The 17,097-nt window shown below is 58.4% G+C and overlaps 1 protein-coding gene across 12 annotated transcripts in view; it reads right to left on the reverse strand.

The window, feature by feature from the left end:
• The window catches only part of ADGRB2 (adhesion G protein-coupled receptor B2), a 40,174-nt gene that overhangs the window by 17,991 nt on the left and 5,086 nt on the right, over window positions 1–17,097 (reverse strand). For 10 of the 12 annotated variants that reach the window (XM_040467633.1, XM_040467677.1, XM_040467673.1 and 7 more), the window contains exon 2: window positions 10,621–11,434. In XM_040467633.1, the coding sequence (XP_040323567.1) occupies window positions 10,621–11,416 (796 nt within the window). In that variant the 5' untranslated portion in view covers window positions 11,417–11,434. Of the gene's footprint in view, window positions 1–10,620; window positions 11,435–11,601; window positions 11,917–17,097 lie in introns of those variants that run through there. The other 2 variants (XM_040467626.1, XM_040467683.1) reach the window with 2 other exon arrangements.

Raw genomic sequence — 17,097 nt, forward strand, 5'->3', positions numbered from 1 at the left:
GTTAAGCGTCCGACTTCAGCCGGGTCACGATCTCGCGGTCCGTGGGTTCGAGCCCCGCGTCGGGCTCTGGGCTGATGGCTCGGAGCCTGGAGCCTGGTTCCGATTCTGTGTCTCCCTCTCTCTCTGCCCCTCGCCCGTTCATGCTCTGTCTCTCTCTGTCCCCAAAATAAATAAACGTTGAAAAAAAAAATTTTTTTTAATAAAAAAAAAAATAAAGATGAAGACACTGAGGACCAGAGAGGAAAAGTGACTTGTCCAAGGCCACACAGCTTGGTGAGCCTGAAGCCCAGGCTCTTTGCCTTCACAGGACGGACTCCTAAGGCTGATGAACAGACCACCCCCCAGGCCTGCCTCTGGGACACGATTCATGCCAAGCCAGGGGCTGAGTCTCAGGTCCAGAAATCTGCTCCCCATGCAGCACTAGACTGTGGCCTGGAGGTCAGAATGAGGTGCCTCTGAGACCCAGGGGCCTAGGGTGGGTGCCTACAACCTGCAGACCCTCGTCTCCGCTGCCCCTGCAGCTGAGAGAGCAGCTGATGCTCCCAGAGGCCGCTGCTGCTGCGGCCCCAGCCCCACCGGGCTCTCGGCTCATCACTCTGATTTATGTGTCTGGTCTAGGCCTTGGAAGCACCACCCGCGCTGGAGGAGGGGTGGGGAACGCCCATTCTCCAAAGCTGCTCAGACATGAGCTCAGCCAGGCCCTCTCCCACAGGCTGGGTAGCCTAGATGGGGGCTGACACGAGTGTGAGGGGAAAGACCCAGCCCGTGGAGAGACTGCTGGGCAGGTGGGAATAGCCTCTGGGACACGGCTCAGCCCATGCTGTCCCCGGACTAGAAGGGACTGCTCTCCCCCACGCCCACCCCCCACCCCAGGCCCTCTCCTATTTCTGATAAGCCAGGTCAGCACCTAGCAGGCACTCAGGGTTTGAAGGAACCCGAGAGGACTGTGCTCTTCCTGCCCCCTGCTGCCCAGTCCGGTCTCTGCGTCCGTCCAAGGGAAAGCTCTTTCTGACCAGGCATGAAGACGGCCACCTGGAGCAAACCCGCCGGACAGGGGGCCCCGAAGTGCCACTCAGCCTAGCTTATGGTCTCATCAACTCCGGGGCCCTTCCCTCCACTGCGGCCACTGGTCCCAGAGCTCAATCTATGTTCTCCCCCAAACTTCTCCACCGTCTCGCAAACCTGGATCCCCAGGAGAGCGTTGGACTCCAACAATCCTGGATCCCAACTGGGACACTGACCAGCTGTGTGACCTTGGGCAAGTGTCTTTGCCTCTCTGCCCCTGTTTTCGCCTCTGTAGAACAAGACTCGAACGCCCCCTACCTTGAGGGCTGACTCTCGGACTCCCCGACAGGAGGCCACGAAGCCCTTGGCACCCTGCTTGGCATGTGGTGAGTGCTCAGAAGGCAGGAACTGTGGGTTTACTTTTACCATGCCCCCTCCCCTCACAACCTGCACCTCTTCCCCACCCTCCCCTGCCACCCTTCAGGCCCCTGGGCCTCCCTTCAAATAGCATCTGCCTCTGTCAGGTCCCTGACTCTATCGGGACCGCAGAGAAGGTGCTGGTGCCGTGCCTGCCGACTCCCGAATCCCCTCACCCAGCCCTCCACCCCACCCGCTCAGCCAGTCCCCAGCCCCGGAGCCTTGTGACAAGCCGCCTTCTCCACGCCCACCCCCAGGCTGCTGAAGAAATCCACAGCTGTGCCAACTGGCACCACTACAGACTCAGGGCTGCGTATCCGCTGGGCGCCCGGGGCTTCTCGGCAGCACTCCCCGGCTCCCCACCTTCCCCACTCCCCACCTTGGCTGGCTGTGCCAGACCCTGACCTCTCTCCTTGAGCTCATCTCTGCCCCGCCCCCCCTGCAATGAGCTCTTCTATAAAGAAAGCAGCGTAGGATCCCCCCACACACACACACTTCTTGCCCCATCCCTCCAACTCCCAAATTCCCTGCATCTACTCGCAGGTCCAGCCCTGCATCTACTCCCCCCTGCCCCCTGCCACTTCCAGGAGGGCTCCATTTGAGCCATCCGTTAACCCTCTGGCTCAGCATTTGGTCGGCACTGTCTTTTCACGGCAGCCCAAGAATGGACCTCCATTCTGGGGGGAGCCCCTCTTTGAACCTCCTTCCTCCTCCAGCCACTGCCCTCAGCCTCCTCCTCCCCAGCACTAAGTGGTCCACAGCTGGCACTCTAGTTTCTCACCTGCCACTCACATCCTGGCTCAAATGTCACCTCGCCTGGTAATCCACTGCAGTCTGGCTTCTGACCACATCTTACTGCTGAAACCGCTCTTGACAAAGTCATCAACGCCCTCCTTATCACTAAATCCTACGGACACTCTGCAGCTTTGTCCCACTTGACCCCTGGGTAGCACGGGGCCCTGCTGACTGTTCCTGCCTTGAAACACTCCCCTCCCTGGCTCTCCAGGTTTCCTCCTACCTGTCTGGCTCCTCTGTCCCAGTCGCCTTGACTGGTCTGTCTTCCTGCCCCTTCCCCTATCGGGCCTCCACGCTTCGCTCCACACTCCCCTCCCCAAGGTTCAAGTAGCCCCTCTGTGGCTGCTCCAGAGTCATTACCCCCAGCGCCCCACTCGGGGCTTCACTCCTGGGTGGCCTCCTGCCTTCTGGACAGGTCTACTGATGAGGGGCCCTCAAATTCAGCACGCCTAAGACAAGATCACCCCTTCTTCTCGAATCTCCACCTGCTCGTTCATCACCTCCTTCACCTGGGAAACTCCTACCTGATTTTCAAAATCCACCTCACATGGCTTCTCATTTGGGGGGTCTTCCTCATCCCCCATTCCTCAGGCAGAAGTGGCTGTCCCCTCCTCTGTGTGCCCTGTCGTCCCAGAGGATGCCATCTTCCGACCATCTGAACCTCCCCGCGCCCATTGGCCCTTTGAAGGCAGGCTGTGCACGCCATCTCCCCGACCCCAGTGAACACCGGCCCAGAGGAACACCAGCAAACAGCAATGAACACACTGCTCCTAGCTTTCCCTGCCACCCCACGGGGGTCACTGGGAATTAGCACTTGTCATCCTGAGTAGCGACTCTGCCCAGCAGCCCTCCACCTACAGCAGCCCCGGGCCTGACACCCATTTCTTAATAAACATTCTGCAGATGCTGTTCGACCTATCACAAATCCAGCTGAGGATCCCGTCATCCGGTTCCTGCTTTGGCGTCTTGACCATCATCGTGTCTGTGGCATCCACCAGCCTGGCGTCCGGTAAGGTCAGGAAACACGGACATGCGAGACAGCAGTCTGACCCCCTCGCTGCTTCCCGTGGTCCCCACATCCTCTACAAACCGTGCACCAGCACTTTGCGGGCCAGCCCCCACGACACAACCAGAGGTGATGGAGGTGGTTTCTAGGATCCACCCTATTTGAAAATCAGAACGTGTCCCAGGCCCAGCTCTTGAGTCCCTCTCCCGGCCTCCCGGGCTGGGCCAGAGAGGGGAGGGAACAAGCCCGAGGCTACCCAGCAGGGGCCTGCACTGACTGCCCTCCCTTGTACCCCCTCAGAAGGGGGGCTGGCAGTCTATTTCCCCCACGTGTGAAAGCTAGTTCTACCCGAAGGGGAGGAACACCAGGGGGGTCACCCACTCAAACAATGTTTCAGCTCAGCATATGCCATGAGGCAGGCCACAGCCAGCTCTGGGCCCACAGCTGGGGGAGTCTAAGAGGCAGCTGAGCCAACAGGACAAGAAGGGGTCCAGGAAAAGGCAGCTTGTAGGACCCGGATCCTCACAAGTTCTGCAATCTATAGGCCTTCCCACCTGCGAGCCCGCCCTGGTGTGGACGGACCCGCTTCCCCAGGACACGCTACCCTGCTCTACCCCTGAGGACCTCCTCACTGTTCCGTTTTGTTTTGAATGAGGTAACACTCACTACACAACCCGCTATTGCCAGTCACCGTGCACCTCGTTTAATCCTAATGAGGATGGGTTCTCCCATGTTACTGATGAGGAAGGAGGCTCCAGGGTCGCACGCCGGAGACAGGCTGCGTGGCATTCGAAGCCAGGCTTGCCTGACTCCTCTGGAGCCCGTGCTCTTTCTACTGAGCTGCGCTGGCTCTAACAAAATGCAGTTGGAGCCTCCTGAGAGATGGCTTTCTTAATTCCCATAGGACCCTGAGTCACTCCCTCATCCCGCCAAAGCCCCTCACACTTGCTACTGTTATCCTGTTTTCACGCCACCTTCTTATTGTTCCTTTGCACATCCACTCCCCCACTGCCCCCCTCCCCCAGGTGAGCCTGATTCTCTTCAGCAGCCTCCAAAGTGATCCTCTGGGAGCCCAGCGCAAAGCGCACGAACTCCCCTGCTGAGGAGCCTTCAGTGGCTCCCCACTGCTACCAGTGTAAGCCTCTGAGCCTGGCATGTGCCAGCCTCTGATGCCCTGTCCAGTCCTGTTTTCCTCTCCCCACCAGGCAGCCAAGCACACTGCAAGGTCATGTGGACCAGTGGGAAGGACATGGATTAGAGAACCAGAGACAGAAGCAGATTTGATTCTCAATTCTGCCAGTCTTGCTGTGTGCCCTTGGGCAAGTCGCCTCACCTCTCTGAGCTTAAAAAAATCTTCAACTGAAAATAAAGAGGACACGTCCTACCACAGGTTCAGAATTAAATGAAACAAGAGATATGGACCGCCTGGAATACAATAAGCTCTCTGTGCAAAGGGACTGCCCCCTCTCTTGTTATCCACCTGCTTTCCTCCCTGAGATTGGTGTTCCCTCCCCCTTGCAATGCCCTCCTCTACCTCCATCTGCCAAAATCTTCTACGTGTCAAATACTGCCTCCTCCAGGAAGCCTTCCCAGGCTGACCACACAGGGGTTTTGGTATGCTGGCCCCTTCTCCTGTGGCTGAGACCCTAGATTGTCTTCCACTGCGGCTGAGAGTAACCTAGGCTCATCCCTCTTGTGGGCACTAAGGGAGGGTATCAATCTCCCTCACTCCTCTTGCACAGAGGGCCCAGCTCTGAGCAGCCAGACACAAGACAGGCATTCAGCAGACATGGGCCAGATATCCCTGAGGGTTCCTCCACCCCAATCACCCAGGGGCCACTCTTGTTCCCCCCTTGCACCGGCAGGCTGGGTGGGCACAGGGGCTCTCTGCCATCTGAGCAGGACGGTAGGCACCTGCTCCGCCATGCTCTGCAGACCCTGCCCCCCAGACTCCACACAGTCCAGCCCCCTCAGCCTCCTTTGTCATGAATATGTTAAAAATAACCACGATAATCATCACTTCCACGGGGAGAGCAGTGCAGATTTACAAAGCAGCCAGCCCTCCCAGGGCTCTCTACATCCTCCCTGAAGCTGGCCCTGGAGCCCTGAGTAGGCACCAACAGATCCCCTTGAAACATGGTTCTGTCATGTCCCTCCATGGCTTCCCACCCCCAGCAGTGCTTCGTGAACCCTACAGTGCCAAAAAAAAAAAAAAAAAACAAAAAAAAACCCGGGGGTGGGGGGAGAGGGAGGGCAGGGGCAGAGAGAGAGATGGCTTTTGAAAATTCCAAGCTCTACCTCTGCAGTCCAATGCAACTGGGTATCCCTGTGAGACCAGATACTCAGCCAGAATGCCAGTTGCGGCCCCCCCCCCCAATGACTCCCTCCCCCGAGCTGCTGGCCTATCTGCCCAGCCTCTCGACAGAGCTAGCTGGGTCCCTGCCACCTCCCCCCACACAGCCAGGAGCTCCTCGAGAGCGGGGACCACAACTGACTCATCCCACCTCCCCCACGATACCCAACTTCTTGCTGGCTTGAGGCCTTTGGTCAATGGAGGCGGGGGTCCCAGTGTCTGGGGATGGCAGTCAGAACCTTGGGCCCATCTCCCACCACCGGGGCTCACACTTCCATGTCCTTGCACAGGCTGCTTCCTCCTGCCAGGTTTCCCAAAGCGTGCAGCAGGAAATGAGTTGGGGTGGCTCACCAATGTGCCCTTAAAAAACCCTGCATCATGGACTGGGGCAGTTACCCCTTCTAGGTCTCTTTTAATTAGGGTGACTTCCTGCCAATATGCCTGGGGTCACCGGGTTTGTGCCTGCTGCCATGACATAATTAATAGGCCCCCTTCCCCTGCTTTAAAAACCTCAAAAATGTCCCAGTTTAGATGATAAATTATATGGTTGCCTTACTCTTAACCCTTGCAAATGCATGCAAGATAAAGTCTCCGTGTAGTCTGAGACTTTCACACACCGCCGGCACGTGCTCATTTCTCTTTCTAACAAATCGACAAGAAGGACGAACGTCTAGCTAGAATTTGCTAGCATCGCTTTGTTTTCACTGGGGCTATTTCTTCTGTTATCTTTTGCTTCAGATAAGTGATACTCTTTTTCCAGGTAAGATGTGAAATTTCTTCCTAACGTATTACATTTTAGAAGTGATTCAATGTAAAGAAAAATTCCATGGGTAGTGAATTCCTATTCACTCCTCAAAACCCAACTCAGAATCACCTTCTTTAGACTGCCTTCCCACCCCTCTGTGGTTGAACCCCGCACTCTTCCTCCTCCCTTGACATCTGGCCCAGGTACATCAAACCTATGGCACTAAATTATGACAACACGCAGCTATTTATTAGGGATTTACCATGTGCCAGGCACTGTACTAAGCACTGACCTATATTCTCTTGTTTCATCTTTATCATCACTCTGTGAATAGCCCAACTATCCCGACTTTACAGGTAATGAAATGGCAGGTGAAGAAACCTGCCCACGGTCGCAGAGCTTAGTCAGTGGTGGGGCTGGGAATTGAATCCAGGGCCAGGAAACTTCAGCCTGTGGCTTTGACCACCACTGTATACCTAGTGGTCGCTCTCCCCGATCAGAGGGCAGGAGGTACATCTGGTGCACCTGGGATCTCATTCACCCAGAGCCAACCCAAGGCCCGGCACAAACTCCGCTCCAATAAAGACACAGAGATGTGTGTGATGGGTGGGTGGGGACTCAGTCCCTGCTGAGATATCTGGGGGAAACTGGGTCCCACTCCCCATCCTGTGACAGAGCACACAGAGCTCCAGAAGCACAGATCTCGGCTGGAAGGACCTTCTAGGAAATGTACTGAATGTGTGAGGTGCCCCCTCCTCCCACCATGAGAGAGGCCTGGCCTCCCCGGTGTCTGAGCACCAAACAGGCAGGTAAGGCTGCACTTCCCACCAGCGGACCAGGCTGGCCAAAAGAGGACAGCAGGGCCTGAGCACCGGGAGGAGAAAGACCAATCTAGGACTAGGTTGGGCAGGTACAAGGAGCTTCCTAGAGGAAACGGGTTGAGCAGCCCTGGGAAAAATGGGAAGTTGTGGAAAACCAAGGCCAAAGGGCATTCCAGGTGAGGGAAAGGCCCAAGCAAAAGCAGGGAGTCCAGAAAGCAGGGGCTCAGGGGCCAGTGTGAAGCCCTGGTCAAGGGTAGGACGGAACTAGAGGGAAGGCTGAATAGCAGGTGGCAGCTGGGTCTGGGGTGGGGCTGGAATGCCAGGCTGAAGAGTCTGTGCCACGATGGAGAGTATGGGGGCTGGATCTGGGAAGTGATGCACAGATTACTGGAGGCCCCGAGGCCCCCGTGGGGCAGCCCATCGTCCAAGTCACCCAGCAGCAGTGGCAGAGTGGGGATTTGAACTCTGGCCTCCGGAATGGGGCCTGGGTGATGGGGAGGTGGGTGAGCAGCAGCCAGCCAGCCAAGGATGGGACAGCACCTCTGAGGAAGGCAGGGAGTGCGGGAGAGGAGAGAGGAGGTTCCCCCAGGTGTCAGTCTGCACAGCCATCCCCACTGGCCAGTGTCTCGTCAGGACCGGGGAGGGGTGAGCAGGCAGGAAACGCAGGGTGGCAGCGCCACGTCTTCACCGCGATTCCTGCTCCCTGCCCCCCACCCCGGCCTCAGCCAGCATCCGCTGGGCTCCTTCCTGCCTGCCTTCCCTTTCTTCCTCTCTCCCCACTTAACAGATTGCGGCAGCAAGATGGCACAAATTTATGGCTCAACTCACCAAAAATAACAAGAGATCTATCAAAGGCAGTTTGCGTGAAATTAACAGGCGCCTGTACCCTCTTGTCAAACGCACTGGGCTCTGAGGCGGGCCCAGGCACTCCACCCAGGCACTGTCCCCCAGTGCCACTCTTCCAGCACGGACCCAGTCCCACTCCACCTGGCCTTGCCTTCGACGGATTCTATGCAGAGTGTCCCAGAGAAGGGGAACACAGCTCCCCTGCCACAGGGCCTGGCAGAGGGGCTAGGACGAGGGTCTTACTCTTCCTGTTCACCGCCTTGCCCACCAATCTCGTTCTCAATCTGGCAGTTCCACATGTGAGCCGGTCCTCCCACAGCTGGTACACGTGTCCAGCTGGCCCAGTGGGGAGGAGGGGGTCCTGCCAACCAGACACAAAGGGCCCTGAGTCCTGACAGTGCCCTGTCCCTCAGATGCCCACTGCCACATGGAACAAATCGAGACATACGCCCACTGTCTCTTGCCCCTAAGAGACTGGGCAGAAGGAAGGAGATGGCAGAGAGGAAAAGTAAAAGCCTCTTGCCTGCCAGGGGAGAGGAAGGGGCTCTGGGCACCAGTGTGCTGGACAAGATCACTTAGGATGACCAATGCCACATCACCCCCTGTAACTCCCCACGAGGGCCCTCCCTGCAGGCAACCCCATGGAGCAGCCTGAAAACATGCCAAGCAGGACAAGGAGCATGAGCAGAGGTCAGGTGTGGAACAGCTGGGAGCCTGGGACTCCCAGCTCAGAGATAATACTAGGCCTCATGCCCAGGGACAGTCAGCACCCAATCTCCACCCATGCTCAGTCCCAGAGGCCCCCAGCAGAGGCTGTGATGATGGGGACAATGGTGGCCTTCCCATCACCAGCCCTCTCTGACCCCCAAAGTCACTCCGACTACCAACCAACTCCTGTTTCCGGCTTCACCAAGCCCAGCTGGCTGCTCCTGGCTCTGTGCTCCACATGGCAGCTTGCCCAGATGGTGCCCGCCCATGAGGGCAGAGCCTTGCTCCGTCCACTGGAGACCACTGGGCCAATGGACCGCAGGGAAAGCCAGACAAAAGAGCCTGCCCTCTGCTGAGCGCGATGGGGGAGGCCCCCACAGAGTGACGGGCAGCGGCCGCCAGGCAGGAAGAGTCATAAACCTCCTGATATACGCCTGGCACTCTCCGCCAATGTTCGACAAAGAAGCGAAATTCAATTTCTTCCTGCAGGCACTAAATCCCAGGCCAGCCTCCAGGGCCTGTAACCTGCCCACGGCCTGGCTGTCACTCGGACGGCTTCATCGACCGATGTTAGAGGCCAAGCTGGCCAGGGGGAGAGGCCAGAGCAAGGCCACTGGGCACTTGCCACGGATAGGCACGGTGCCAGATGTCTCACAGGGGAGGTTGAGAAGTGCCTCCCCACTGCATTGGGAGAGGCCACTGTCATGATAACTGGCCCTCTAATTAACTCAGAGACAGCTCCCCATTTTACAGATGAAGAAACTGACGCCAAAAAGATGGGATCCACTCAAGGTGATAATAGTCAAAGGCAGTGCTCAACTCCCGGGCACTGGCCTTCAAAGCAGGGGTGGGGACAGATCATACTCCTCCAATACTCCTAGCAGCCCTCACACAAGACCCCCTGTGTCCCTGTAAATCCTCTCAGGCCGATCTCCATGGCTCTTCTGACTTCCATCCCTGCGTGACATCCTCATGATGGGAGGCCAGCACCTGTTATCCCAAATGGGGAAACTGAGGCCAGGAGAGGGAAGGGAACTCCCTTTTAGTCCCAGAGCTGGGGACCAGATCCCAGCTCTGCCTCCCTCCCACCCCCACCCCCTGGCCAGTCACTGGCCCGGCACTGTTCGGTGGGCGCACAGGATCCAGATGAGGGCCTGGGGGCTTTGTAGCTGCAAGGAAGGAGGGTCGGCAGAAAGTGGCTGTGGTGAGGGAGCCGGGGTGGGAGCGGGAGCAGGCAGGGCTCAAGGGCTCGCAGAGCTTTTGCCCAGTCAGCAGGAAGCTCTAGCAGCTGTGGCAGCCTCGGTCCCAGAAGACATGGGCCCAGAGGGGGAGACAGGGGATGCTGGGAGCGGAGCCAGCCCAGCCCTCCAGGGCAGCCTCGAAGCCCAGTCCTCTTCACCCAGGCACATTCTTCTGCACCTCCCTCTGCCCTGACCCTGGGGCCACTGCCAAAAAGCGCCGACCCGTGTGGGCAGGAACATGTCCCTGCTCCCTGCCTACTCTCCAGCCTCCAGGCAAACTTGTCGACTTGGCACGCACTGCTCCCTCTGCCCGGAGCGCCCTCACCACTTCTTTGGCTTGGCTGGCTTCCACGTGTCCTTCAGATCTCTGCTTGCGCCTGTATCACTTCCTTCAGGAAGCCTTCCTTGATTGCCTAGTGGGAGGGTCCTCTCCCTGGGTTCACCACGCTGCATTGTCTCATCTCTGCCCCCCATTCACCTACCCAGACTACAAACAAGAGTTTGGGGTTAGTGGGGTCTAACCCCAATCCATTTCGGGGACCCCAGCACCCGGAGAAGGCTGGACACAGAGGGGACAGGGGCGAAGAACTACGCAAATGGCCTGAGGATCTGCCAAGACGGGGACCAGAGCGTACCCTCAGCCCTGGGCACGCCCACCCCACCGGGGCCCTGCTCTGACTCACCATATCTCATCTCGGTTGTGAACAGGTCATTGCTGCTCCCTGAATGCAAATCGGCCTCAGCAGGTGGGGCCGGGCCCCCAGGCACCAGGGCATTGGACAGGGTGTGGGCAGCAGGCGGGCCCGGAGGCGCGGTGGTGGCCGAACCAGCCCCCGCCTCCCCGGGGCAGCTGCAGCCTGGCTGGGCGAAGCCACAGGCCCTGCCAGCAGTGCGGCCGCACTCCTCACTCCAGCGGCACAGCACGCCACAGGTGAACTGGCTGGAGTTGTTGTTGTTGATGAGCAAGACCTCGACGAAGCGGAAGGCCAGGGCAGCGGGCGCCAGCAGGCGCGGGGCCTCCGAGGGCTCTGCCGACAGGCACAGCTGCACGAAGTTCTTGTCGAAGTGCAGGAAGGTAAAGGGGCCCGAGCCGCCACACAGTTCCAGCCCCGCTGCCTCCTCCTCCTCTTCTGGCCGCCCCGCCTCTGCCTCCGCCTGGGCCACGGCTTCCTCTGGGCTAGGCCGCAGGCAGGTAAAGTTGACCAGGTAGTGGTCCAGGGGCAGCAGACGGGGGGCAAAGTGGGCGCACACCTGCTCCTGGCGGTTGAAGCGCAGGTAGAGGGAGTACTTGGTGGGGTCAGGGTTCTCCAGGGTCCAGGAGCAGCCTGAGGCGATGGTAGGAAAGAGGTCCTGCAGTGAGAAGGCCCCGTAGAGCACGCCCGAGGCCAGGGCGGAGCAGGCGCTGGGGGCAGGGTCGAAGGCGGCGGCCAGGCGCAGGGACAGAATCACAGATAGTAAGAGGGGACAGGCTGGGGTCATCCTATGTCCCTTGCCCTGTGGAGAGAGACAGTGGTCAGCAGCCCCAAGAGCTGCCAGCGTGGGCTCTGAGTCTCCTGTGGCAAGCTGCAGGAGAGGGCCTGGCGGTTAAGGCTCTGGAGTCGCCCAAGTCCACCTGTGTGATCTTAGACAAGGGACGTGACTTCTCGGAGCCTCAGTCGCCTTACCTGTAAAATGAAGGCACGTGGGAGAGTGTCTGGAAGTCTGTAAGCCCTTAAGAAACATCAGTTGTTGCCTCTGTTATCCTAGGATTCCTCAGTCAATCTCATCAGCCACCGGCATCTTGGCCTGACACTTGGATCTCGCCTCATCCCCACCACCCAACTTAAATTCTCCAGAACTGTTGCTCTCAGTCGCAGCGTATCGTGATCAGTTGTGAGCCATGTCACGCATAATCCAGCGGTAATTGTCAAAGGAGCAGTGTTTGACAACGATTTGCTTTTTTATAAATCAGAGCAATTCAAGGTTATTCCCAGAACAATGTCGTTCTCACTCACTTGCTTTGCTGAGTGGGAGAGAAAGGGGAGGAGTTACCACTGGGGTGCCAGGGACTGCGCACAACCCAAGCCATGCCCATGGAGGGCATCACAAGTATGAGCGTCATGAGTATCACTGCTGTGGATTTCCTGGTGGAAACAAGGGGAGATGTATCTGCAAAATGGGTGCAGTATTCCCCTTAACCCCTTTTCCCTTCCTGCCATGGGTTATCCTCCAAGGCCTGGCTCAGGGTCTGCTACCTGCCCCCCACCCCCACCCCACCTCCGGAGGCCACCAAGCCATCGCCCAGCTCTCAGCTCCCACAGCCCTTTCCTGAAAGCCCATGCCCGCCAATCATCACCTCTATTCCCTGCTGTCTCCCCAGGGCTATCTCACTCATCTCAGGAGTGGAGACCAGAGTTCACTGATTTCTCCCTCCCCGCAAAGCGCTACATACCCTAAACCAAACTCCCAGAAGGCTGCAAAATTCAGCAGGTATGAATGTACTCTCCATGCGTGGGCAGGCAGCCAGGACCCAGGCCATGCCCCGACAGACACTCAGGACGGTCAGGGCCGAGTGGACAGAAGCTGGTGGGCAGGGCACCTGCAGGTGCCTTCCCACCTACCAAGCCAGGACAGAGCCACTGCCCACAGCCTGTCCACACTGCCCACAGCCTGTCCACAGCGCTGTCCGGAAACCAGAGCCTGGCACCTGGGCTGGCTCAACCCTGCTCCCGGCCCTGCCCCCTAAGTGATCCATGCTGCCTCCCTCCTCCATGCCGGCAGCATAGCTCACAGCACTGGATGGGCCCCTAGAGCCTGGTTGCTCCACATTAAAGGACAAAGGATGAGGCTCCAAGAAGGGAGGCAACCTGCTCAAGATCACACAGAGTGGTCCAGCTGGGACTGGAGCCCGGGACCTGAGGCCCCAGCCTGGGGTTCCCTCTCATCCACCTCTGGGGTTCCCTCTCATCCACCTCTTGCTCTGTCCCCTTCCTTGCTCAGGCTGCACGCCCAATGGAGAAGCCATTGGCTCTGGGAACTGAATCACAAACATAGGATAACTCACAGGTGTGGCTAGATTTTCCCAAGACGTAGCTGCTCCCCAGGCACAGATTTCCCCTTAGCTTTTTAGGAGCCTCAATAGTGGCTGGAGGTGGGGGTGGTGAGAGAGCAGGAATTAGAACCCCAGAATTCCAGCCTCTGTGCAGCAACCATGGAACTCCTCACTCCCCCAGATCCCGCACTTGCCCCTCCCCAGCCATAGGGGGAAGGAGGGGTGGGGGCTCAAGCTCCAGGCAGGCTCATTTATTGGGGAGGAGCGGCCCCACCCTCCCCCAAAGACCCGCCTGGAGTTATCCAACAAAAGTCAGAACAGGCTGTGTCTCCACTGCTCCTGTCAGAACTGCAAAAGGGACACAAGACCCCTGGCCTCCCCCGCCCCCACATCATGCCTGTCCTAAACTGTTCAGCCCGCCCAGCCTGCTGCGGCACCAGCGAAGCCAGTGGCTGATGATGACTGACATCCAATCCCCCCGCTGCCCCCAATTATTTTTAAGCAGGCTGCAAAATTCAGGCCATAGCTGTAGCTCAGCAGAGGGGAGGTGGGGGCTCATTATAACTGGCCTCGCCTCCCCCACTTAGAGCAAGGTGAGGAACACACACACACACACACACACACACACACAGGCTTGAACATTGCTGTGCCATGCGACGTGCACACAAAAGCATGTATGCACAGATGCATGTATAGACAGGTGTTCACAGGCATTCAGCATGCACACAGATCAGTGAAGCCACAGATGAGTGAATTCACGTGCACACTAGGGTACAGGCACTCACGTGTACAAGGTATAAAAGAGCCAGACACTCGTACACATGGAGAGAGATGGAAATATACTCTCTAGTGTGAATATACACAGGCATTTGGTTCTTTGAGGCTTAGCATATGACAGCTAAGTGGCAGGTGGGGTCTGACTTGCTGTTCCCTCCTTTGTGTGTTCCTGAAGCTGGGGGCTCAGACCACCCCCCCCCCCCAACCCCACCTCCTGGGCCTCAGCTCCTCCCTCCTCCATAGCACCAATCCATCAAGAAGCACTAGGTCCACATCCTCAGAGCCACAGCCTGGCTTCTCCAGAATTGAGCCGCCTCTAAACCCTGACCAAGCCCCCTCCTCCAGACAGCCCCTTCACACCAACTTGGGAATTTCACCCTGGGTATGTATTACCCTCGTGGTTCCTGCTATGACATAAGACCTTTGGGCGCCCTTTTTAAATCTCACTCCACATCCACAAAATAAGGCAAAAAGCCCAATTCCAAGTCAGAGAGACCCTCTCGTGGGAGGGGACCTGGAAGGATCCTTGCCTCCCAGGCAGCCGAAGCGGTTATTAGCCATGTTCAACCTCCCTGAACAGAGGCAAGTTCCCCGCTCTGTGGGCTGGAGACCATGATCCCTGCCCCCAGGATTACACACACTTTCTTGTTCAGCGTCCCAGTGAGTTCCCAGCACAGAGCCTGGCACAGACAGTGTATGCACACCTTCCCTTCCCCCCTCCCACGGAACCTCACAAACTCTCCCGGCTTTCCTGCTGAGCTCCACCGCTATCTCTGGGAAGGCCCTTTGGGTTGAGCCATGTGAATGGCTTGGCCACCTCCAAACCCAAACAGCAAGATCACATACACGCACAAGAGCTAGAGAAGATAGGTATGGAGCTCAGCTCTGAGGAAGAACTTCCCGCGTCAGGAGGTTAATGGAGAGGATAATCTAAAAGCCTCCTCCCTCAGGACCTCACTGGGCTGAGATGGGTGAGTTGCCCATTGGCATAATCTCAGTCTTAGGGACCCCCTCCTCCAGCTACCTCCACCGCATGCCTGCCGCCCGCCAGCAAACTTGAGAATGCCACCCACCCTGTGTCCTAGCACACTGAGACCCCCTTCCTCCCAGACCCCGCAGGCCTGCTCAGCCTCGGGCTTCCCTTCTGCACTAATGAGGGAATAGGAGGCTTTCGCAGCAGCTGTAAGGGAAAAGACTGGGGCTGGGGGGGGGGGGGGCGGGGGGCACCTCAGGGCAAGGCCTGGGTCTCGGGGATCCCGGGGATCGACCCCCTTGCGCCCTGCCGGCTGGGAGCAGCGCGGCGCTGGGTGACCGGGCGCTCGGAGCCCAGGGCCGCGGTCGGGGGAGGGGCGGCGGGTGGGGGAGGGGGCGCAGCGGTGCGCACGTCGGTCGCGTTTATCCACCTGGCAGCTCCAATTCGCCCGCCCGTCACTCACCCTCCGCCTCCCGGGCGCTCGCTGCCGGGCCGAGCCCAGGCCGACACGCAGGCGGGGACCCCCCACTCGGGGCCTTCGGGTCCCCTGCCCCTGCACTGGCCGGCTGGCAGGGTCCCCAAGGACCCCTCTCCCGGAGCTCTGGTACCCAGGAGGGCGCACATTTCCATCCAGCCTCTGGAGCTGGCGGGCAGGACCGAGGGGAGGGGGGTTCCCCCCCCACCCCAGTGCGGCCCCGCCTTCTCCACCTGGCGGAGCCGGCCACTCCTCCTTTTTCTCAAGGGCCTTTCGGTCTGGGGAGGGGGCCTTCCGCCCACCAAGAGAAGGGAGACCGGGGTGGGGGGTGGGGGCGGTGCCTCGAGGGCGGCGGGGGAGGGGGCGGTGACTCAGCCGCCCTCCGCCCGCCTCCCCGGAACTTTGCAGCAGCTGGAGCCGCCGTTGCTACAGGAACCGAAAGCTTTTGTTCCCCAATGTCAGGGCTACCCGGGCAGACTGGAGGCTGAGAGGCTGCCACTCCCCGGTGGGACCCAGGCCCAGCCACACTGCCCAGAGGACTTCCGGCCCAGCAGAACGCCGTGGATTCAAGCCCTCTCTCTTCTCTCCCTCTTACCTGCCCTTCACCAAGCCACTCACGCCAAAGCCAGGTTTCTTCAAACTCTTGGGCCCTGAGCCTGGGTCGCCCCCTAACTCTAATCTGAAGCACTAACTGTCCTGGAAAGTTCCCGATGGCGTCTGACCTCCTGGGGAGAGGTAAGAGGCTCCTCTGTGCACCATGTTCTCCTCTGTGGCTGATTTCCCACGTGCCCTCCCCCCCCCCCCCCATTAGGCAAGCCTGCCTTTGGGGACCTTGACCTGGGTTTCTTCCCTGCATTTTTCCTACCTCCCCAGTCTCCACACTGGAGCCAGGACCTCAGAGACCTTGGCCTGGCTTTCACTGATGCCCCTCTGGCCAGAGCTGATCCCAGAGCAGTCCAGTGGGATGGTGAAAGATGGGTGAGGGAGGGAAGAGACTGATAGTCACAGGCTCCCTGGACCCACTCTGGGGAGCTAAAGGTGTTTTCTGGCTTTATTATCCTGGGGGATAGAGTGAAGTCACTAGAACCTGTTCTGCACTTCTCCTCTGGGAATAGTAGAGTGGCAAAGGGCCTGACCTTGGCCTTGAAGACGAACGCCCAATAAGCCAATCATTGTTGAGCACCACTAGATGCCAGACACTCTATACAACCTAATTTCATTCTCCCAGAAACTATATGAGGCATTTATCACTGACCCATTTTATAGAGGGCCAACTGAGGCTCAGAAGGGTTATGTAGCCTGCCCAGGTCATACATCTTTTGAACCCAGGTCATCTGACCAAAAGCTGAGTTACTAACTACTTACTCAGCTCCATTACCTGGGGGTTGGGAGGGAGCGAAGAGGGCAGAGACCAGCTGGAACCTTATTTGGGGACACAGAAATGCCTACCACACACAGCCACCCCAGGCGAGACCTATCCCTTTCTGAAGAGTGATGGGGGAAGGGAGAAGAGAAGAGAAGAGAAAATCTGTCAATCTGGGTCCAGGGAAGACCCTCCCTCAAGCCTCACCACCACCACCATCAGGGCATACCCAGTACAGAATCCATACTGACCCCTGTGGCAGCGAGGGAGACACTCCCCAGGTGCCTGTTCTGCCCCAGGGCCAGGTGGACTCTCCCCCACGTCTACACCATGCCCAAAGTAGACCAAGCCCACTTTTGCCCCCACCCTTCACCTAGTGGAGACTGCCATGGGGTACACAGAGGCTCTCTGGGGACACCCGCCCTAGCCCAAACAAACCCATCCAGACCATCTCAAATCCAGGGGCTAGTCTTCCTAGTCTGTCCCTGATAGATCAAAGGGCTCCGGAATTACTGCTGGGATGAGCCCTCCACCCCACCCC

Source organism: Herpailurus yagouaroundi, unplaced genomic scaffold (assembly GCF_014898765.1).
Source record: "Herpailurus yagouaroundi ecotype Mexico unplaced genomic scaffold, PumYag 77, whole genome shotgun sequence".
NCBI classification, from domain to species: Eukaryota; Metazoa; Chordata; class Mammalia; order Carnivora; family Felidae; genus Herpailurus; species Herpailurus yagouaroundi.